General features: G+C 31.7%; 2 protein-coding genes across 4 annotated transcripts; both read left to right on the top strand.

Moving 5' to 3' along the window:
- The first annotated feature begins 941 nt into the window (after positions 1 to 941).
- Positions 942 to 11,698, top strand: LOC137823134 (protein BONZAI 1-like). Of its 3 annotated transcripts, XM_068628275.1 has the most exons (17): positions 1,130 to 1,506; positions 1,626 to 1,673; positions 2,492 to 2,640; positions 2,735 to 2,783; positions 4,156 to 4,212; positions 6,198 to 6,383; positions 6,466 to 6,600; positions 6,913 to 6,974; positions 7,073 to 7,175; positions 7,252 to 7,366; positions 9,871 to 9,947; positions 10,026 to 10,163; positions 10,245 to 10,409; positions 10,693 to 10,806; positions 10,915 to 11,011; positions 11,184 to 11,279; positions 11,397 to 11,698. In XM_068628275.1, exons 1-16 carry the CDS (start codon positions 1,357 to 1,359, stop codon positions 11,273 to 11,275), a joined length of 1,737 nt encoding a protein of 578 aa, XP_068484376.1. In that variant the 5' UTR covers positions 1,130 to 1,356; the 3' UTR covers positions 11,276 to 11,279; positions 11,397 to 11,698. The 3 variants fall into 3 exon arrangements, with proteins under 3 accessions (XP_068484375.1, XP_068484376.1, XP_068484377.1); XM_068628274.1 differs by having other exon boundaries at positions 942 to 1,506; positions 11,184 to 11,698; XM_068628276.1 differs by having other exon boundaries at positions 1,341 to 1,506; positions 1,969 to 2,640; positions 11,184 to 11,698.
- Positions 11,699 to 18,973: 7,275 nt separating this feature from the next.
- On the top strand, positions 18,974 to 21,385 carry LOC137821165 (ethylene-responsive transcription factor ERF114-like). Its single transcript, XM_068625632.1, has 2 exons — positions 18,974 to 19,493; positions 20,641 to 21,385. Exons 1-2 carry the CDS (start codon positions 19,268 to 19,270, stop codon positions 21,189 to 21,191), a joined length of 777 nt encoding a protein of 258 aa, XP_068481733.1. The 5' UTR covers positions 18,974 to 19,267; the 3' UTR covers positions 21,192 to 21,385.
- The last annotated feature ends 3,533 nt before the right edge of the window (positions 21,386 to 24,918 follow it).

Genomic DNA, 24,918 nt, shown 5'->3' with positions numbered 1-24,918 from the left:
AAAATGTAGGGAAAGTTTATAAAAATTTCTGAATGATGTGATAAATGTGATTGAAATGATATTTTTTTTAATTGATAGAAATGTAACTTTACACATTTGTCCTTGTATTTAAAAATTTATTAAAAAAATATTTTGATTGATTATTTGTGAATTATAATTGTTTTTTAATTAAAATATTTTTTTTAATTAATCTCATGCAGAACGAATATCTACAACTACATGTAACTGTTGCAACTATTATGGCACATGGTGGTGAAGAATAATAAGGTAAAATGTAAAACTTTCTTACCCAATCTTCACAACTTAGTAAAAACCCATTTTTCATTTTCTCCTCCCTTCATTACCCGCAAGTCCTTAGATACAAACTCAACATTTTTTGGCTTTTCAATCCGGGGTGTTCATCCGAATCCAAAGAGTAACTTAGGATTATATGAAAGTACCTAGATATTTTTTTATAAAAAAATAATATCTTGTTTTAATTTTAAACAGCAAATTACACTAAGCAAATTAGAGTAAGGTAAAAGGGTGATTAAGATGAAAAAAAAAGGTATAATAAAGGAGGTGGTGTTGTAGTTTATGGTAGTTAAAAGAAGAAGGTGAAGGGAGCATTATTTGAGCGTAAAGCATGGTCGAAAGAGGAGTGATGCATGGAAGGACGTCCCTTTTTGTTTGTGAAAGTTGATCAGACATTACAACTCATGTCTGGTTAGCCACTTTTGGGGGTAATGCCTCAATTCCAACCTCAATTATTCCTTTTATTTTTCTTTCCAAGAACATTATCAAACATTTCCTCACACCATAATAAAACTTTATGTTTTCTTAATGTTTTCCACCTCAACATGATCTTCCAAATCCAAACTAGAGTGGTGGGTTTTCTTTAAAGATGCTTCATTCGAAACTGGTCTGATTAAGACCTGCCACTTGCCACACCAATACCAAACGAATAGTCCAACACAGTAATAGCTATAGCAAACTTCTACTATAATTTGCATGCAACATTCATAATTCACAACTTTAAATATTTATGTACATGCATAGTTTTTATTAATAACTTTTAAATGAATTTATATAAAAAATAATTTAAATTTGCAAGAAAATATAAAATTAAAGAAAGGTGGAGACAAAACGCGTTTCTTTGGAAGAAAGAAAGAAAAAGCAATGAAATGAGCAGAAAAGTAAGATGAAAATTTGGGAAATTGCAAATTAGATTATATAATTGGATATTCTTCTGTTTGTGTGTGTACATATATGGTTTTGTTCCTTTCATTTTCTGTTTATTTCATTCCCAGTCACTGTTGAGTTTGACGGAAAGACTGAGGTCAAGCCACACACGCCACACTGCGCGCGCACTTTTCGATGGGAAACTGCTTCTCCGAAGTCACCGCAGGCCGCGCTGCCATTGGCGGCACCGCCGGAGATTTCCGCAGTCTTGCCGGCGCTCCAAACGACGCCGTCGAGCTCTTCCTCAGGTCTCGCGGCCACCACGGTCTCTTCTCTCAGATCGAGGTTCTTTCTTTTGCTTCTTGTCGAGTTTCTCAGCGTGTTTTATTCACGCTCTCACCTTTTCACTCGCCTTCAGTTACGAAAGAGATTTTACATTACAATTACCTCTTGTTGTGCTTCAGTTGTCGTTTTCCGCTTCTGGCTTGGGTGATCGTGATGTGCTTTTCAAGGTTCGTTCCGTCGGTTAAGCGTTTCGCGAATCTGAACCTCTTGCATCGTATCTTACCTATTTAATTTAGTTATTTACTTGTTTCGGTTCCGTTTGGTCGAAATTGGAATCGAACTTGTACACTACTCTGTTGTTTATGTTTTTCTCTGTTTTATGCCAGCTCAATTATTGCATATATTGGTCTTCTCTTTGTCAAGTTATCAGCACGGACATTTTGGAAAAAAAAAGAAACACATAATAGGAAAAATTATTACCATTCCAATCATAACTAATTGAATTTTACTTATACAATTCAGGAGCTGCAATCTCTGTCAAGAAGTTCTTTCACCAAGTACTGAAAATACAAGAAGAAAAGAAAATTCTCTAATCCCGGCCAAGTGCAAACTGAGTCTCCTTAGTAAAAACAGAAAAAAGTGTAACAGTTTTTTTCCTTATGATTATTATTAAGTATACTAACGAATGATATTTTTCAAATAAAGAATATCCCGTTGTGTGAAAAAAAAATGAAAGAAATAATGTTGAACTCCTCAAAATCTAATAGCTTAGCTGCCTTCTTGTTTCAGACTAGACTCTACTAGATCCTTACATTTACATAAGAGGTCAAGGAATGTCGAAATAGACTTCGTTATCGTAGTTGTGCCAATAAACCACAAGGACCAATGGCCGCTGTCAAGTGTTCATCTGTTTATAGGATTGTCATTTTTTTAAAAAATAAAGAAAAATGCTTTTAATAGCTAATGTTATTATGTTTCAGTTAAGTGAATCTCGCTTCCATCCCAGAGTTAGCATACTTAATATTTTAAATTTTATTTGATGTAGAATAATCCGATGATGGTTCTTTATGCAAAAGGAAAAAATGGAGCACTAGAGGAAATTTGCCGTACAGAAATAGTTCTGAGTTCATCAAGCCCAACATGGATTACTAAACACACCCTCATTTATCATTTTGAGGTTGTTCAGGTTTTAGTGTAAGTTTGAATCTGATATTTTATACTTCTACCAAGGCAGATGAGGATTTTTTATTTTTACCAGATTTTTTCTGTAAAAATTCTTTCGTCACAGGTTTCGTGTGTATGATGTTGATACTCAGTTTCACAATCTAGATATAAAGGTATAGTTTTATGATGGCTTGTATGATGTTGATACTTGGTTCCTTTTTTTGTAAGATGTGGTTCCAATATAAAATTTGCTCATCACATTAGATTCTAGTCTATCATTTCCAATTTCTTAGAATTTTATAAATATGGTAACAAATCTATGCATACAGTGGTTATAAGTTTATACCTGAATGAATGACTCTCTTTTTTTCTATCAATGCTATCTATATTATTTTATTGATTATCCATACTTCTGTACGTATTTTTTTCTTCTCCTTCTAAGTACAAATTTAAGCAAATCAGAAAGCTTCAATAGTTTTTTTCCCAGTTTTCTTTATTTTACTGAGAAAATGTGTGCTAATATGCTGGCTTTTGAGAATCTTATAATGTGTATTAAGATATGTAAGGAGGGAAAATGTATAGGTATCATCTAGCTTGAGATAGGGTGTGATAAATTAATGGTCCGTTATCTTGTGTAATAGTGTAAATGTAACCATCATAAGCATGACAATCCATCATTTTGAGGATTGTCTCTTGGATATGATAATCTGAGGTCTAGGACTTCATATAAAAGAATGTGAGGGTTAGAAAATGTTTGTGTTACGTAGTTGTCGTTAAGTAGTTTAATGTTTCCTGCAGTTCATCAAGCTATAACAATGACCAATATATACGAACTTATCAAATAATTTTCTTGAAAATTGGCAAAAGTTAGGGTGTTTATATTGCGTTTTTCTATTTAATTGTATTGCATGAAAAGTAACTTCATTTCAACATCATGCGTATGCTTTTTCCAACATCCTAATCTATGTTGATCTCCTTGCTTGCAACGTCTCAAGTCTTTATATATTTGTGTTGCTGTTGGAGTTACTATTCCATATGATTATGTTTACCTTTTGGACCTTTGCATTGGCTTATATTTTCCTTTTTCTTACATTTTTTAGTCCAAGACTTTTTAGAGTGGAGATGATATTCATGTTATATGCTTCTTTTTATTTCTGTATCGATATTAAAATTTGAAAAGTAATCATAGCATGTTAGGTGATAAGTAAAACCCTGCACTTTATAAAACATGGACCTTAGGAGCAGACATTAGACAATTTTGGTACTTTCATTTGCATAAATGGTTTACTTACAACTCCCTTGTGAACCACTGCATAACTACTTAAACCAGCTTAATTTTTTTTTCCGAATATGTAGATTCTGCACAACTTCTCATAACTTAGCTTAAAGGTTTGGGCAATGGTCATCTCCCAACTCATTCCATGAAAAATATTTGTAGGCCATGTTGGCCTTCTTGTTTTCCTGTTCATTTGATGTGATAACGTGTTCATAGAGAATATCAATGTAAATATGTCCAAATTTTAACTATTTGGTTTACATATGCAGATGCTTGAGCTAGATGAGCAGCAATTTCTTGGTGAGGCTACATGTGTACTATCTCAGGTATTTTGAGAATGTTAAACTCTATGTTGACACAACTCTGACAATGAAAAGGAATTCATTGCACTACAAATGAAGTTGGATCACAATGTAATTGTAGATCTTGAAAATGTGTAATCTTTCTGTTTTAAGGTCATTGTTCATATTAAAATAAAGAAAAAGAAAAAATAGGATAAATTCCTTTCTATATATTGAACACATAGGGTTATCTTTATATAGAGAAAAAACATATAGAAAATATGGGCCAAGCCCATTACATAAATAAAAATATAATAATATCGGATAATATATTATAATATCTAACTCTCTCCCTCAAATTGGTGTATATAAATTGTATGTACCCAGCTTGTTGCAAATATAATCAATCCTAGGCCCTTGTAAGTATTGATATCTCCCAAAACAATTTTTTCTTAAATAAAATAACAATCAATCTTGATATGTTTGGTCCTTTCATAAAAACTGGATTTGAGCTAATATGAAGAACAACTTGATTATCACATATACGTGTCATTTGAGTGATCTCTCCAAATTACAATTATTTAAGTAACTGTTTAAGCCAAATAAGCTCATACGTAACTGAGGTCATAGCTCTATATTATGCTTCTACACTAGATCTCTTCACAACACTTTGTTTCTTGCTCTTCCAAGAGATAAGTTATCACCAATGGAGACACAATATTTGAGAGTTGATCTTCTATTAGATAAAGATTATGTCCAATCAACATCTGAATAACATACGACTTTAGTATGGTTATTGTGACCATATGACAGACTTTTTTTAGAAAAGCCTTTAAAGTACTTCAGTATACGAATGACTGCATTCCAATAGTCTTCACATGAAGAATTAAGAAATTGACTCATCACACTGCAAAAGAAATATTAGGACAAGTAATAGTAAGATAGATCAATTTTCCAACTAATTTTTTGTACTTCTCAATATTTGAGAGAGGCTCTCCCTGATATTTAAGATGTTTGGCATTGGGATCCATGGGTGTATCAATAGATTTCGAATTCATCAACCCAATTTCCTCCAAAATATTCGATGCATATTTTCTTTGAGAGATAACAATACCAGTATTGGATTGTGCTTCCTCAATCCCTAAGAAATAGATGTTTGTCAAGATCTTTGATCTGAAAGTGTTGACAAAGGTGTTGTTTTACCTGTGAGATGTCATGGTGATCATTTCCTATAAGAACAATGTCATCAACATATACTACGAGATATATACACCCAGCCTTAGGAGACTGCTTGAGGCCATATAAGGATTTGCAGAGACGACATACCAATCCAGAAGACTCTCCTGAGTAACAAAGCCCAGAGGTTGCTCCATATAAATTTTTTCCTTCAAATCCCTAATAAGAAAGACATTTTTTGACATGTAGTTGATAAAGAGGTCATAGTTGAAGAGCAACCATGGCTATGACAAACATAAGCCATCTTTTCCATTGGAGAAAAAGCATCGCCATGGTGTAAACAAAAAATTTGAGTATAAACCTTAACCATAAGATGAGCTTTGAGACTATCAATAGTACCATAAGGACCAACTTTAATAGCAGAAATACACCTACAACAAACAACAAATTTCCCAAAACCTAAAAGAACTAGTTCCCAAGTTCCATTATTGTAAAGCGCATAGGAAGCGTGGTGGGCCCATAACCCAAGTCCTTGAATCGTAACCAGGCAATGATACCATAATAAAATAAAGGAAAGGAAAAAAATAGGATAAATCCCCTTGTGTATATTGAACACATAAGGTTATGGTTATATAGAAAAAAAATATACAAAAAATATGGGTTAAACCGATTACATAGACAAAAATATCTAACAATATATCTAACAATTCATTTGGCAACTACTGAGCTCATTAAAAGATTTTTAAACCAAGAACGAAATGCTCATTTACATTATTCTTCCCTTTGCACTATTGCAGTCAAATTTATATCCCAACAAATTGTACACAACAATATTAACAAATTGGCTTTTGCAGATAATCACACAGCGTGATCAATCACTGACTATAGATCTACACACGGAAGATTCTTTGAGATCTACCCTTCCCAAAAACTGTGGGAAGCTTCTGGTGCATGCTGAGGAATGTGTTAGCTCAAAGACTGCAATAGAGATGGTGTTCAGGTGTTCAGATTTGGAATGCAAGGATCTCTTCTCAAGAAATGTATGAACCTGTGTCCTTTTTCTTTTTCATATTATGAGGAGTGCCCGCTTTGCTACAATACATGTTTTTGTTTATCTTGCAGGACCCCTTTTTATTGATATCAAAAGTTGTAGAAGGTGGTGTCCAAATTCCAATTTGCAAAACAGAAGTTATAAAGAATGATCTCAACCCAATATGGAAATCTGTGTTTGTGAATATTCAACAAGTAGGAAGCAAGGTATTGAACTTAAATACAGATATGTCATTTGGTGTGGCCATTTATCTAATAATGTTAGTGTTGAACTTGGCCATCACACTTTTATATTGCCATTTTTAGTTTTCATTGCCTGTTAAAAGTATCTTATCCTTTTTGTTTCAAAGGTTTTTGTGTTCATGAAAACAAACTATAATTTAGAAATATTATTCTTCCATAATTTCTTTCTTTCATCATTACATAGTACTGTGTTAACATTGACATGTACATTGTGGCATGATGTTCTACATATAGTTGAATTGAAGCTATCTAATTTTTCATTTTTATAATGTACAGGAGAGTATTTTGATAATAGAGTGCTATAACTTTAATAGCAATGGAAAACATGATTTAATTGGGTAAACATCAGTACCTTCTTAATTATCTGTCCATGTTTCCATTATGTCTCTGTCTTTGCTGAAATACATATTAGGGTTGTTTACTCTTGATTTATCAGAAAAGTGGAGAGATCTCTGGCTGAGTTTGAGAACATTCATAATACTGGACAAGGAGAAAATTTATGTTTGCCGTCTTCTGGTGGACAAAACCATGATAATAAGGTCTTATATTATTATTAAATTAATTTCTATCATGAATTCCTGTCTTTCCCTTAAAGCTTATGTGACTATAATACAGGTGTTAAAGAGCCAACTATTTGTGGACAAATTTATTGAAAGTGTCCAATATACTTTCTTGGATTACTTGGCGGGGGGGTTTGAATTGAACTTCATGGTGGCTGTTGACTTTACAGGTGCAGAACAATATCCTCAAACCCATTGTACTATCTTTTGGTATAAACATAAAGATCGAGTGATGGAGAAGGACACGATAATATTATGATTATTGTATTTGTAATTTTTAAATCTGTGCTTACTTGTTTTAAGTCTTATGTTATTAATTGCTGAAAATGGAATATCTTATTCCAAGATGTGATAGAACACCAATTCATAAACTTATAAAATACAATACAATACTGAACATAAAACCATACATAATACAGCAATTCACATGCTATCCCAAAGACAAAAAGTCTTAAATCATAGAGGTTGGAGATTCTATGGTCAAAATAGTGTATAAATAGGGAAAATCCCCACCATACAAACTAATTTTGTGAGGTTGAAACCAAGAATACCTTAGACAAACAATCCACTTACCTAATTTACTTTGTGAATGAACATGAATATGAATCCTCCTTCCAACCATCTCACTAAACCATTCATAAAGTATTTCAATACTTGTTTCTCTAGAATTTTTGGAAACTGTGCCAATAGCATCTCAATTTTTTTAACATAAACTTCAACAACAATGGCCTTATCCCATTGTTTGAAGTTGGCTACATGAATCACATGACATTGGGCTCAGTTAAAATCAAAGCCAAATTCTTATGGATATTATTGGAAAGTCGCTGTAACTGAGATCATTCCTAGTCTGCCACAGTTGCTACTTCTTTTGGGACAGCTTTAATTGAACCTCAACTCAAGAGTAGTGTTCATCCCATATTAATTAGAAACTTTTGAGGCTTAACCAACTCTTATCTTGCAAATTGGTTTTGTGGGTTTAGTTAGACCTTGAGCTCAAATTGTAGAAGACAGTATACCCATGAGATCCCTTTTAATAATTTTCTCCTATGTTCTTCAAGTGGCTTGACTGACATAGATAGGGACTTGTTCTCCTATGTTCTTCCATCCCTTCCGTGACTTGAGTCACAACCCCTATAGTTGCCTGTGAAAGCACTGAAGGTGGAAGGAAGCCCATCAATTGTTGGAACCATTGGCTTAATAGGTGGAGAGACACTTGTCCTGTATAGCTTTAGACACAAGGGATGGACACTATTGCTTTTCTCGGTGTTTAATAGCGAAGGATCCATACTGACTCTCCTACCAGACTTGAGTAGCATACACCACTTTGAACTTGAAATGCATTGGTCCCACTTGGCATGCCAAAATTTATGTACAATCTTTGGTAGGTAAGCTAGAAAATGTTTGTCAAATTTGAAAACAATAGCTAATTACATGCCAAAATTTATGTACAATCTTGTGTAGGTATGCTAGACAAGTTGGTCACATCTTGAAAAAAAAATAATTCATTGCAAATACAATGATCCCATTTTCTGTTAGAGAATTAGCTAAGAAAGGGACTATGTTTATTATCTATGGGTTCCTAAGCTATATTCAGATATGCGATTTGGCTAAAATTGTAGAGAAATACGGATGAATTTAAATGATAAAGACATAAAACTGCGTGTAAGGAAATATAGTGTAAATGAAAGAGGGTAATGTGTTTGTGTCCGCTTGGTCTGTGTTTGGTTGGGTATCTTCAAGAGATTACAAATTGTTGTACACATACGTACAATCTTTGGTAGGCATGCTGTGGATCTACTGAAACTTCCTCCAGCATCCTCCTTCCGCCATTGACATGGCAATTATTCAGACCATTGTTGCAAGTCCAGCCTCCAATTCGACAATGGATATTTCCTAACCCCTATTATTAAGGCTGATTATATTATGAGATTTCTACTCTTGCAATGGTATTTAATCATTTTATGTTTATTTGCCTATACCACTAGGCACAATTATTAATTTGTTCTCATTTTTCATTACAATTTTCCTGTTTTAAATTAAAAAGATACCCAAACATATATTATATAGCTAATTTGTTATGTTTCTAACATGAACAATAAGTTCTTTCTGAAATATTTTGCTGATACATTAATTTTTAGCCTTGAAAAGCACTTTAACACTTTGAGGTTTACAATAATGGTAGAAGTTGTATTTTTCAATAAGGATGAATAAATGTAAATATTCAAACATTATAATTTAAATTTGTTTATCTTTTGTTAGATTTTTTTACTAATTTTTTCAGATTAAGAAGTATATTAGTATATTTGCAGTGTCCGGGTCTTATATTTTTCAATTTAGTCATATCTCCGTGTCCGTGTCGTATTTGTGTCCGTGCCTCATAGCTCAATAATGCTTTGGTTTCAATTTCCACTTGTGCGACTTGTTTGGGTGGAGTTTGGATGTGCACAGTTTACCTTGAGGAACCATTTATGGGTTTCCCAAAATTCTAACCCTCTGAGTCCTTGTTGTCAGACTCAACAGCTGGTTTGAGGTTGCCATCCACCACCCCAACACTGTTTTTATCTCTTGGATAAAAGTAGATAAACTTAATCTAATGGCTAACATGCTTCTGGTTATGAATGGAATGAGAGGGGAAGAAATATATTCTTACAGTGACCCTTTTCTTATTTACCAGCTTCGAATGGAAATCCACGCCTTCCTGATTCTTTGCATTATATTGATCCTTCAGGGCGGCCAAATGCATACCAGAGGGTGAGAAATGATTCTTGGTAAATTCACAACTATATTTTTAATTGATCCATCATTGATGTGCTATGAATTTTTTTCTAGGCAATTGTTGAGGTTGGGGAAGTGTTACAGTTTTATGATTCAGACAAACGATTTCCTACTTGGGGATTTGGGGCACGACCAATTGATGGTCCTGTTTCTCATTGCTTCAACTTGAATGGAAGTAGTCATTATTGTGAGGTAGAGCTGCTATGTCTGGTCTTGCTTGTATTGTCATATTGAAACAGTTCTTTATTAATCAGAAGTTTCTGTCTGTTGTAGGTGGAAGGGATCCAAGGAATTATGATGGCTTACACAAGTGCCCTGCATAATGTATCTCTCGCAGGACCTACTCTTTTTGGACCTGTCATAAGCACAGCTGCACTGATTGCCAGCCAATCTGTAGCAAATGGTGGAAGAAAGTACTTTGTTTTGTTAATAATCACAGTAAGAGTCAGTATACTTTGCAGCGTTCAATATTTATCTCTGAAAGCAAATTCTAATTTTACCTCATTGAACACAATTTGTAACTTTATTATAACTTAATGGTTCTTTGTCATGTATGTTTCTCTCTAGTTTGCCTCAATGCATCCATAGTATTATGCGCAGTAAGCATCATGCTCTATATTTATCTTACATATAACAAAAGATCACCTATCCTTCTTACTACTAAGAATTTTATAAAGATTTTTTTATCACTGCTGCTAAGTTTTAATTGGTATGCTCCAAGGATGGAGTAGTGACAGATCTTCAAGAAACAAAAGAGGCCATTGTTAAAGCATCTGATCTGCCATTATCAATCCTCATTGTTGGGGTAGGAGGTGCTGATTTTAAAGAAATGGAGGTAATAAATCAAACTTGTATGCTCTTTATACGTAGAGTTGTAGTGTTAGGTATCTGAGGCTATGAACTGTGTTTGTGAAATAATTTTGTTGTCAAATTTCTTGTTTAGGTTTTAGATGCAGACAAGGGAGAGAGGCTTGAAAGTTCATATGGACGCGTTGCTTCACGTGATATAGTCCAATTTGTTCCATTTCGGGAGGTTCAAAGTAAGTGTCATTTTAAACAATTAGGATTGAGGTAATGACGAGGGTATCAGCACCTTGTATGAAATCACGTTGATTGCACTAAGAAAGAAAAATTATATACCTTGCAAAGAATGAATATTTGGTGAATGATGCCTAACATATCAAAATAATTTGCAAACTTTTTCTCTTGCAGGTGGATTTTCAGTTGTTCAAGCACTTCTAGCAGAATTACCGACTCAATTTTTAACCTACGTGCGGAGCAGAAACATCCAACCAAGCCTCTAGACATGTAAAAAGTGTACATAAAGAAGTTTTCAATTCATTGATCAATGTGCAATTTGAGGTCTTTTCAATCAACGAATTCGGCTAAAGGGCTGAGGAAATGTTGCTTTGTGCTAATTAACAGCTCAAGAAAGGTTCGCCTGCTACCTGTCTTATCTAAAGGATACGTCTGATCGAGCCTTATGATTGGCATTCCTTTTCCTTTTTGGGCACGTGTCCTTTTGGGTTTTCCTAGATGATTGCTTTGTCTGAAGATAATTGCACAAATTGAAGTTAATGTTTTCTTCCAACTAAGGACAAAGTTTAGTCCTTCTGCCTACATTCATGATATGATTTGTAATGCAAATCCAATAATTTTGGGATGTCTTTAGATGGCATTACATTTACAAATACAAAATAATATGTATAAAAAAAACTTTAGCATAACTGAAGTCTTATTTTGTTTAGTTCATTATGCCCAATTGTCTTAGGTTTGAATTTAGAAATATCTTTATATACATGCTTAGGCAATATTGTATATAATGATTTTTCCTTGTACCTTTATATAACAAGTAGTCTTCTATAGATGGTCCATGATAGACCGTCTTTTTAAACTCTTAGCATAATCTTTTTTGTAGCAGTGTTGTTGAGTTTTATTTTTACTTCTTTCTTTGACACCTCTTACCACATCTACCCTCTCCTCACCACCATCAAGAGCCCTCAAAAGATAGAAACCACCATTTGAGCCTAAATTAGCAGCTACATTTGACAATCATGCGTCATTTTGATATTAAATCCATTTATGGATAGTCATTGGGAATTTGTTGTGGGGGTAGTTTTTTCTTTATTCCAAGGCTAATCCAAACAACTTATCCTCAGTGTGTGGTTGAGAATGTTTGGATTCCATCAGTGGTTGGAATGATAATACCCTGGAACATATGATGAGTTCGATGTCTAATAACGACACTATAAATAAATCCAATTTATTATATATAAAAACGAAGATCAATTAACTAATAAAAGATGAAAAAGTGAAGGAGTCCTGGAAATAATTGGGAGCGCTTTAAAGAGGCCTCTAACCTTATTCTGGCAATAAGAAAAATGAAGGCTCCTTAGAATTATTTTTTATGTAAGACCAAAATATTCATTTTACCTTTATAACAATTTAAAATTATTATTTTTTAGGTTGAAAATTTGTTTGATATAATTCAAGTTCATTAGTAGATATATCTCGGGGTTTCCCCTCTTTTCTAAACAATCACTTTATTTGATACTAAAATAATTGAAAAAGTATACAAGTCTAACATATTAGGAAGTAGGATTGGGTTGGGTGTCCCACAAAAAATAATTGGGTTGGGTGTCCCACAAAAATGATTGGGTTGGGCATGAGATTTGGATAATTTAAAGAGATCATAAATTAATTTCAATTTTAAATTAATTATTTTTTAATTTTCTATATTATAATTATTATTTTAAAATACAAGTTAAACCATCATTCTACAAATTGACCTAGGCTAGGACTACTTAAATCATAATCGGTAAACTAAATGGATCAAATTAAATTACTATTCTTTTAGTTTAATCGATCCATTTTACAATTATTCGAGTCAATCCATTAAATTAAACTTATTTTCATTCATATTTCATTACACCACCCCTCTATTTTTCTAAAGAGAAAAAATGTTAAAAAGGGAAGAAAAAAAAGTACTCATATGATTTTTTTCAGGAATAATTTTTTTTTATTAACTTGATGACAACATAAATATGTAATCAAGATAAATTTAAAATGTAAAAACCATTATCTAAGCTTTTCCAGTAAAACTCTAACAAACCTATTCTATACTTCAGTATTTTTTTTTCTCTCGATGACATTAGATTATTGTATAATCGTACATGACTTTTTAAAAATTAATTATTATCTTAGAGGACAGAAATAATATAAAAATATCATGTTGACCTAGAATAGCATGCTAAATTATTTTTAAATTTAATAAAGTACAATTGGACTGAAAACAAAGTTTGGCAAGGTATTACACTTTATAAGATTGGAGGTTGGTTTATTTTCAAAATTTTAGACTTCATGACTGACTTCTCTCGTTTACCTAAGAAAGATTCTGTTAAGGCCTAGTCTGACATTTTCAAAATTTGGTGCTTTTAAAATTCTATTTAAGAACCCTAGTTTATAAATAAGAAATTTTAAATATGTCAAAAATTCTACTTCTAAATAAATTAATGCCTAAACTAATATATAAATTAGTAGTTTTAAGCTTTTGAATATAGAAATAATTCTCTAATTTCAAAATATTGCTAAAAGAATTTAACACATTATTATGACTTAAATAAGAAGGCATATTAGATAATAAAAACATTTTAAATGATTTAAAACCAAACCTTTTAAATTCAAAAGTTGTAATGCGATTTAGTGAGTTATGAAGGCATCTCTAATAGGGTTACTTTACTGGGTTTTTTAAACAGCTTTCTTTTTGTAGTTTCCATACTAGTTTTTGTCATATGTCATATTATTTTAAGAAATTCATTCAAATGATAATGTTTTTAAATAATTTCTAAAAGTTTACACTAGTTATACTTTTTTATTTTTACTTAATTATATTCCAAATTAATTTAACTTGAGAATTTGTTTAACTCTATTTAAAAATTTGTACGTTTTACTAAAAAAACACTGTCTATTGTACAAGAAACTTTGAAAATATTCTATATGCTCCGTCCTATAGTAAATTTCTTTAAAATGATTTATAACTTGCCTAAACTTAGAATGTAATGTGATCTAGTCTTTCTTCGTATATAACAAAAAGAATATAATTTTATATTCTCTTAAAATATGTCCTAGCAATTTGTGACGAAATTATTACATAAAAGATAAATATTTCTGAGCAAATAGTAAAATATTAAAAGTTTTCTTTGTTTAATAATTAATAATATTTTTAAGAGAAACTCTTAAATGAATTTGAAATCATTTAGGCTTTGTTTGGATTAGAGGGTGTGGGGGAATGGAAAATTGAGGGTGTGGGGGAGTGGAAGTGTGAAGAAAGTTGAGGTTGTTTGAATTGGGGTATGTTAGAATGAATCATATTCCAATAGATTTTATTCTCCAACTCAAGTTGATATGGTAGAAGCATGTTGTAAGAGTGATTGGGTTATGAGACAAAGTGTTAGGTGTCTTATTCCAATAGGAGAATTATAAAGTCTTAGTACTTAGGTTGGAAAGTTTTAATTTGTTATACAACCATCAAAATTTAATTTATATTTCTATTCATAGCATAATAAGATATTAATTTCTTTATTTCAAATTGATTTATGTGTGCTAATGTTTAAAAAATTATCTTAACTGATGGTTTAGTTTTAAGAAAAACATTAAAAGATTTTATTCTAATTTTGTTCTCAAATAATTTAAATACTTAATAATACATTAATTGAAGTTAAGAAAGAGTGATATGTTAGTAAAATTGACTTGAAAGAGATTTATTTTCATATCAAAATAATGGCATGTAAGATTTTCTTCATGCAAATTAGAAAATAAAAAATAAATGCACAACTCATGGAATAATTTTACTAAAATATTAATGAATATATGATTGTTATTGGTTGCAAAAATATGAACATTCATACAACAAACTTATTAAATAAAAATTAATTGTAAATATTAAAATAATTAGTTATTGTATTAACTAAATTAGATACTATTTTATAAATTAAAAAAATATTGGTATCTAAAATAGTTTCTAAGTTTATAAACTAGCTTTTAAATTGGTATCCAGTTAATGATCAAGGTTTTAACTATCAACTCATTAAGATTTTGAAATTGGTAGCTAAAACTTTGATAGCTAGTTAAATACCAATTAGGTTTTAGCTACCAATTAATTTAGATTAAAAAACTGGTAGCTTAAACTTTGGTAGTTAATTAGATATCAATTAGGTTTTAGCTACCAATTAATTTATATTCTAAAATTAGTTTGTTAAAACTTTGATATCAAATTATATATCAATTAACTAATTAGATACCAATTTAGAAACTATTTTATAAACTTAGAGACTACTGTAAATACCAATAATTTTCATAGTCTCCCATATAAGAAAAACTTTTCTATAAGTATGTGTAATTTTTATCAATATGTAACGTGTAATGTTTTATTTTAAATTTATTTATTGAGAGTGCTTTTAAGTTTTCTAAACAAAGTTGAAATTGGACGTTAGGATTTTACCATTAAGTCAACAATAAATACCTATTATTATGAGATTTAATTAAGTTTTAGTTTTGTTTTAGGATTTGATTAGTCATGGACAATTTTGTTACTGTTACTAGTGGGTAGCTGTGATATTCTTTAGGTTATTCGACAAAGGCTATATAATAGTCATCTATTATTCAATGAAAGTGAACACTTTCTCTCATTATATCCACTCTTAAAAAAAAGGCTTATATGTTTTTTAACATGTTGAACAAAGACTCCAATAATAGAAAAACAAGTATATCTTTTTTAGAAGGACTAAAACACCCAAATCTTTCATTTTATCTAATAAATTTTTATTATTGATAAAAAAAATATCTCTTTATTTGTTTAAGTTATTTTTCTTAATATCAACATGAAAATCGGTCGGTCATCTACATTATCTTGAAGAATTCTAGCCTTAGCTTGGACGAATGCATGACATACAACCAAATTGGATGACGCCCATCAAATAGTTTTTAGAAAATGGGAATTGTGGAGCACAATCAAAAAAGACAATGACACAGCAAGCCACTCGGTTTCTTCTTATTAATCAGGATCTCTATCGTCGAGGATATACTCGGTCACTGTTAAATGTATCTCTCTCGACCAGGTCGAGAGATACACGAGGGGGCATGTAGCACTCACTCGGGGGCAAGAACAATTACCGCTAAGGTATTAAGGGCAGGTTATTATTGATCGACCATGCAGGACGACTGTACATATTTTGTTCACAAATGTGTCAAATGTCAGGAATACGACAGTTTATCCCATCAGAAGCTCGAGAATTTTCACTACATTCTCTCACCGTGACCATTTTTGAAATGGGGAATGAATATAATCGAACCCTTTACTCCGGGTAAGTGCAGCGTCGGGATAGACTACTTCACCAAATGAATAGAGGTCGAACTTTTGGCAGCAATCACAACTCGGAAATTTCCAAACTTCGTATGGAGAAATATTGTGTGTCGTTCCAAACTTCTCATGTGATCATCACTGACAATGGCCGACAGTTCATCGATCGGGGGCTTGCTGAATTTTATGAGAAGCTCCATATCAAACACATCACGAGTTCGGTAGAGCACCCTCAAACTAACGGCCAAGTTGAAGATGCCAACAAAGTAATTCTCAACGAGTTAAAGAAGAGACTCGGCCTAGCTAAAGACAAGTGGACCGAGGAGCTTCTCGAAGTCTTGTGGGCTTATCGATGTCCACAATCCACCACACAAGAAACCCTATACAGTTTGACGTACGAAACAAAGACTATGATCCCGGTTGAAGTCGGAGAACCCTTTCTACGACGATAAACACTGGATCTAAACCTCAACAAAGAAATCTTGTTGGTCGGCCTCGACTTAATCAACAATATAATTAAAAAGTAATTCTACTAAGCTTTCAAAGGGGAGATTTGGTTTGGCAGATGCGTAACGACTCCAGGTTAAATAAAGGTAAATTCTCAAGTAATTGAGAAGGACATTTCCACATTTCAGACACAACAGCGGGCAGAGCCTATTACCTAGAATTTTTATCACACAAATTTGAACCGAGAACGTGGATTGCCACGCATCTCAAGTTTTATTACAATTGATAATTTTAATAAAGATAGTGTACTCTTTCTTCACTCAATTGTTTTATCCCTAATGAGGGTTTTTGACTAAGAAGGTTTTAACGAGGCACTTTAAAATTATATATTCGTATCCTGCATCTTTTATACACTATTGATACAGGACCCACGTAATGGTAGTCGCTCAACTACTAGCGACCTTTATCAACTGAAAGACTAAGACATACCACGGTAAAACCAACTATCACTCGATAACAACAACCACTTAACTATTAGTGACCCTTATCGATCAACCACTCGATCGAGGCAGTTGTTTCACTACTAGCGACCCTTATCGATCAACCGCTCGGTCGAGATAGCCACTTAACTACTAGCAACCCTCACCAACTGAACAAGTATCACTCGATAACGACAACCACTTAACTACTAGCGACCTTCACCAACTGAAGAACTATCACTCGATAATGACACTCGATAATGACAGTCACTTAACTACTAGCGACCCTCACCAACCGAAGAACTTATTGAGACTCATCGGTTAGATGGAGTTATTATAACGTCATTCGAATTATCAAGTTCAAATACATCATCAAGTTATTCTACCTTTTATTAACGATCAACCTTGCGTCGACAATACATACTATTTCCACAATAACTACAGGTTATTGGTATCCTTCAGACAACATTGTCAATTAGACAGACTTCCTTGCGGCTCCGGCCAAATTATTCCATTATACTTGGCAACGACCATGCCATATATTTTGGTACTCGACATACGTTATTAATTGCAAAAATACTTAAAGGCCCGGTCAACCATGTCAAGATATAGTTGCAAAAGTTAAAGGCATAAATTCAAGAACAAAAGCTAAATTGTTCGACATAAATTAAAGATATGAAAGTCAAGATGGTTCGGCATAAAGTAAAATGCAAAAGTTAAAATTGTTCAATGCCCACATCCCAGATCCAAAAGGATTCCAAAAACCAAGAGGAAACACATTAAGTAGAATGAACCACCTCTTCGATAGAGCGCTCTCCTTCATCTTCTTGATTTTCGCCTTGGCCTTCAATTTCGTCTTCATCATCGCCTCCGACCGATACAAGCTTACCGCTCACTACATCCTTGTCCACATCGTACCGACCATCATTAATTGGCATGCGATGATAAAAGGCAGCTTGGTGAATTCCTTGGAAAAAGCAGTTTTTGCTAATGCGTAGGAGGAAGGCCTCTGTTTCCTCTAACTTGGCAGCCATCATCTTCTTTTCTTCTTCGAACTTTGCTCAGTCACCCTTCTTCATCTCTATTTATAGAAAAGCCACGAATAGAGAGAATCAGATACTCATTACTCGGCACCGACAGATCTCTTTTCATCCAAAGGCTCAGGGCATATGGCATACGAAATGACACACATCAATAGCCGTCAGATCTTTGGATCAAATTTGTTTCAGTCAGATCTTTGCAGAGGTGTAAGGTACGCTTTAATCAATTTACAAATATACACTATTTACACATAGTACTTACTTGATAGTCGGAGTACCTTTTTCAAGTCAACCCCAACCAAGTACCATCATATAAGGAAGGAGTGAGGAAATTACCGACACGTCAATAATTGTACAACCAGTATCAGATACTATCTAAGTTCTCTTTGCCTATAGAAGTATACTTATGATATCGAAAAACATGTATTTTTTTTTTATACCATTGAGTCTATACCATTTTAATTATATCAACTTTTTATAACACAGTATCTAAAGATTTTGTTTAAAATATGCATGAAATTCCTTCAATGAATAATAAAATATGTTAAAAAACGTGACATTTTAAAAAGCTAAAAATTGATGAACTTTTGATTTTGGTGTGTACTATTTTGTTGTGTTCACACAGTGGTAAACAAGGAATCCCCACATATAAAAATCATAGAACCAAAACCCTAGCTTCTCCCCCTTCCTTTCTCATCCTCGTAGATCTATTTTCTCTCTCTTTTTATTTTATCTTTACGTTTGGTGGATCCAAACACGAGTATCATCCACTATCGAAGATTTAACTCTTGCCACTCTATGTCGATCCTCTATCCCCATGATGAAAAATAGAACTTCAAACATAGCCAATAACAATAGGAAACTTTGCAGTAGGGCCACGTTAATCATCAATTAATTTATTTGAGCATAAGTATTTCACACACGCACACTATATATATATATATCAATCAGTTGCTAGAGTGGATCAAAGACATGGAGAGAAGATCACATTCCACTGAAAGAGAAGAGGAACATGATTTGTTCCCAATATACTCTGAAAGGTCACAGCAAGATATGTCAGCCATGGTGTCTGCCCTCACACAAGTCATGGGTGGCTCCAATGATTCTCTTCAACACCATGAACACCTTTTAACTTCTTCCAACAACACCTCATCCCAGAATAATAATGAACAATCTCAAGTGCCACAACAAGATCAAGGTAAGTGTCTCACAAAGACTCATACTGGTTGCTATCCTTTTCATCATATTTCATTTCTTGCGTTCAAATTGGATTTGCTAGGCTAGGGTTGATTTTTATGACTGGATATTATTTTTTTTTCTGGGTATAAACTAAAACTCTTTGCTTTAGTCAAAGTGTTCACAAACGCCACACCTAAAGTTTGATATATTTCATGTTCAAGTAACTGTGTTTAGCCAGTGCAACATTTATTAATACTTTTGTTTTTTTCCCTTAGAACCATTATCTTCCCTGTTGAGGCCACAACACAGCTCTTCCATTTTTGTTACCATATGGTTTAGCGCAGTCCTTAAAAGGCTGCTGATTTAAATTTTGAAAATAAGGTTTAGGCTGTCCCTTTTTAATTATGTTTTTTAAATCTTGATTCTAATTTTTGTTATAATTAATGAAATAGTGTTATACCCAAAAGAAAGAAGAGACTAATTGGTATGGACCCAATAAGGTGTGTGTACACAAGTTTTGTTATTTAATAGATACAAAAGTTTCACATAGAGATAAAAGGAGAAATTTGTATAAGAGAAATAATGACATAATAAAAAGAAATAAATAATGAATAGTATATTAATAAAATGTTTGGAACTAAACGTCCAAATATTATTGACCTAAGACAAGTTTACAACAATTGTGAGAATGCCTGAGCCCCACTTAAAATACAAGTTGATGGACTAATTTAATTAGAGAGAAAAACTTATATAGGACTACAAATATTACTAGTGTTGTTATCCCATTAAAGTTTTAATTTCATAATTTATATATCTTATGAAATTCATTCTATATTTTTAGTGTGAATTTTAAATATGGTTGAAAAACAACACTAATAATATATATATATATATATATATATATATATATATATATATATATAAAAGGGTGTGTAAAAAGAGAAGAGAAAATATGTAACATGATGGAAGAAAATAGTAAAAGAGATGAGTTTAATGACTATTATAATTATCATTAGTAAAGTAATGTTAATCTGTTGATTGATCAGAGATAGTTAATGAGGTTATGATTAAATGATAGTGAGTGTATATAGGACTTATTTTTCTGAAAAAGATACTACTATACATAGAAAAGTGTTATATGAATAGTAAAATTGTGAATTGTGAAGGGAGTGGAAGAAGAAGACACTATAGAGGAGTGAGGCAGCGTCCATGGGGAAAATGGGCTGCAGAGATTCGTGATCCGAAGAAGGCAGCGAGGGTATGGCTTGGAACTTTCGACACTGCAGAAGCTGCAGCTCTTGCTTACGATGCAGCTGCTCTCAAATTCAAAGGAAGCAAAGCCAAACTCAATTTCTCTGAGAGGGTTCAAGGTACTGACGAATTTGGTTACCTCACAAATCAACCCCTTTCATCAACCACCACTAGCAATGACCAAGCTTCCAACCCTGTTGCTCCACACTTCACTCAAGAAACTTACTCACCAACTCACTATTACCATCCACAACAAATCATGGGTACTGCTGGAAGTAGCAGCTTCAATAACCAAGATATGCTTCGTTTCTTTGGGGGAGACATGTTTGTTTCTTCTCAGCCAGCTGCATCTTCGTCTTCTTCTACAAGTCTCTCTCAGCAGCAAGAAGAGTTTCTCAGATTTTCGACTCAGTTTGGAGGTTCTTCTTCTGAGCCTCCTAGGAATTGGAGGGGTGATGGATATTGAAGAGGATACGATATTGTTCATGTTCCACTACGCATGGTTTCTTTGTTTTTCGTCTGTCATGGCACTGCATGTTACTATTATAATGACATTATATTACTAATGTTGCCCTTAAGTTATTTTAATCTACCATATGTGTGTTGTCAATGGAATAATGTTTGTTTAATTCAAAAAACATACCACTTTGAGAAAGGAAAGAGCACCAAATCTTAGCTTCAACTTTGACTGGTTTGTGGCATACAACATTATATTAAACTACCAGTAATGTACTTTCACTGAATCATTAAACGTTTAAGAATATTATTATTATTATTTAAGTAAAATATTTATTATGTAGATGTGATATAAAGATTGTGGAGATGATTACATTAATTTTGATATATGTGTGTGTAATGGAGAAGATTTCTCAGTGTGTTGGTATAAGTGTGTAAAGCATGAAGCATCAAAATATGAAGCCGAATGCAGGTTTGAACACTACATCAAATTCTTTAACTTAGATGCTTCCAAAAAAGGCCTGAGACGCGTTTATATTAATGGCAGTATTCATGATTGAGTCATACACTAAAGTTCTAGAACAAATAAATACCTGTCAGAATAAATTTGGATACTCTAATATATGTTAGCAAAAATTTAATTTTACAATATATGTATATATAAAAGGAGAGATAAAAGTGCACCACTGGAACCTACTCAAATAATAGCAGCTTCGATCTATTATGAGTAGTTTTATGTTTTTCTCTCTAATCAAAATTAATATGAATATCATAATTGAAAATTGCCTGCTCTTGTTTTACCTTTTCACTTTTGAAAGAAAATTTTATTTTATTTTTCAACAAAGAATGAATAAATTAAAAAAAAAAATTTGGGAATAAAAAAAATTACACTTATCATAAAATTATAAATTCAGTATTTTAGACACTACAAATTGTTAAATGCATAGGCTAAATGCTACTGTTATAAATCTAAAATTTATAACATTTTAAAAATATAAATTATATTATAATTATTATAGTATTTTTTTAAAAAATCATACAAGTTATGATATAAAGTTATTTTTAAGTGTTGACGAATTCTTTTAAAATTATTAAAGATTAATTTAAAAACAAAAAAGGCTGGGATAAAAAAATTGAAAAATATTGTCAATTGAAGAAAGTTTGTTAGAATAAGAATAAAGATTGGTTACTAAAAGAAAAGTTGTTTAATCTGCATGGAATATTTTTGTTGAAAAAGAATAATGAGAAACATTGCATTGGTGTGTTAGTTATAATTAAGTGTGTGTGTGAAACCTTCTTTCTTTGGTATTGGGTGGTTGCAAAGCGGAAAGTACCACCGCCACCACCACCCTTGAGCTTGAGTTGGCACGTGTAACAAAAACCAAAGTACAACAATTGTTCACACATGCTGCACACGACACTGTTGTCTTCAACCAAAAGCTTCTAAACTCAATCACTCCATTTCTCACGAAAAATGATTTTCCTCAAAATTGGTTAATATTAGGAAAGAAAAAAGAAGGTTGGCACATATAGCACGGAACTTCTAAAAGATTGTCATAAAAAAACAGTGTAGTTGAAACATGAATCTGGTCAAATAACTTCCAATGGAGAATATATTGTAAAATTGCAGGGTATGAGTCGTTGAATTCGGCACGGGTGACCCAAAAGTCCAGATTGAGCAAGCTTATCAACCTGCGAACAAGACTTAATTGCTGAAATTTCACTTGTCTAGGGCTCAGCTATCACTTTTGACTGTTGAATTAGTCTTCTTCAACTCTTCACTCTTTACTATATATCACCACAAATTCATAAATAATAATATAAAAAATATACCTAAATACAAGAAAATTATTTTAATTCTTTGACTTTTTTAGCTAAAATCTATTCAACTAAAATATGTTAACATTTTCAGCATCAAACGTTTAAAATTTTCTAAACTGAAAATCAAGGTCATAACATAATAATACTTGCAAAGCATCAAAGTCTTAATATCTATATGCAGTCTGCCAATTTATAATGGACAGATTCCGTGTAACTTAATCTATATACATATATATTATATTAAAATTTTAACTACCAACTAATTAGATTTTAAAATTATTAATTAAAATGTTAAAAACTAATTAAATACTAATTAATAAACTATTAAAAAATCGTTGAAGGTCTTATATTAACCTTATTGACTAAAATAAACTACATTTGATAATATATAAATAAATAATAAATTAGTTTATAAAATTAAGTTAGGTTTAAAGTTTAATAATATTAATAATATTTAATTATATTATTAATATTATAAATAATATTAATTTTATTAATATTTTTATTAATAGTATTTATATTATTAATGTTATCATTACTAATATTATTAATTTTGTTATATTATTAATATCATTAATACTATTAATATTACTAATACTATTATTATTATTATTAATATTATTATTATTATTATTAATATTATTAATATAATACTAATTATATTACTTATATTATTATATTAATATTATTAATTTTATAATATTAATAATATGTATACTTATTAGTTATGATTATTATTATTTATTATTATTATCTATGAATATTATATGATTTTATAATTGTTCATATTATAATAATATTTTTAATATTATTTATATATTTATTATGATAATAGTTGGTAGGTAATAGAGATTCGTGGATGATAATTGGTAGGTAATAGAGATTCGTGGATGATAGTTCATAGGTAATAAAGATTTGTGGGTAATAGTTGATAGGTAATAGAGATCTGTGAGTAAAAGTTGGTAGGTAATAAGATCCATGGATAATTGTCGGTAAGTAATGCTGAATTTACCTACGGATTCAGAATTTGTGGGTAATATCCGTAGGTAATGTTGTCTGTGGGTAATATGCATAGATAATGTTGGATTCAGATCCATAGATAAAAATCTGTAGATAATACTATTTTTTTTTAGTGTTTCTTATAGTGTGTTGATTTGATATTCATAATATATAAGTAATATAAAATTTATTTTACAAACGTTTTATAAGATACAATATAATACTAGTACATTTCTAGCGTAAAATTTTCATCAGGTTAAATATTACTAGACATTACGACTTTAATTATAGTGTTTGCTGATAAATCTCAATGCACTAACAAAAAGTGTTTAATTTAAATTATGTCGATATAAGCAATTAGAAAATGTATTATTATCACATAATTAATAAAATAATTAAAATTACATTTAGAATAAATTTTAAATTTACAATTAACAAACAAAAATAATAAGTTGTTAAAATAGACTATATTTGCGACTTACTATTGGATTGTCTTCAAACATTTCACGGGCAAATGTGTCTAAAGAGAAGAGAGAGGAGTGAACTTAAAACCTTGTGAGTACAAAGAGCACAGGGGAGAGAACTTTTTTTAATGCATGCATGATTGCTTATCCTTTCTCGTTTTCCTATTCCACTTTCATTAAACACATCTTCAAGCTCTCATTCTTTTTGTACTTGTATAGACTAAAATAGCATAGATAGTATCTGGAAATGCTTGAAACTGGATGTAACAATTGTCTTTGAAAGATATCTCTCAGTCGCTCCTCATTTGTCCTTCTCATACTCGCTCCTTCGTGTCTGATTGGGGTTGACCTGCAAAAGATACTCCAACAATCAAGTAACTACTATGTACTCTGTATAAGAGTATATGATGTATTTATAAAAGTATACCTTACTCCTTTGTATAAGGCTTATTT

Source organism: Phaseolus vulgaris, chromosome 9 (assembly GCF_000499845.2).
Source record: "Phaseolus vulgaris cultivar G19833 chromosome 9, P. vulgaris v2.0, whole genome shotgun sequence".
NCBI classification, from domain to species: domain Eukaryota; kingdom Viridiplantae; phylum Streptophyta; class Magnoliopsida; order Fabales; family Fabaceae; genus Phaseolus; species Phaseolus vulgaris.
The sequence above is the reverse complement of the archived record's forward strand: the minus strand, read 5'-3'. Positions and strand labels throughout refer to the sequence as shown.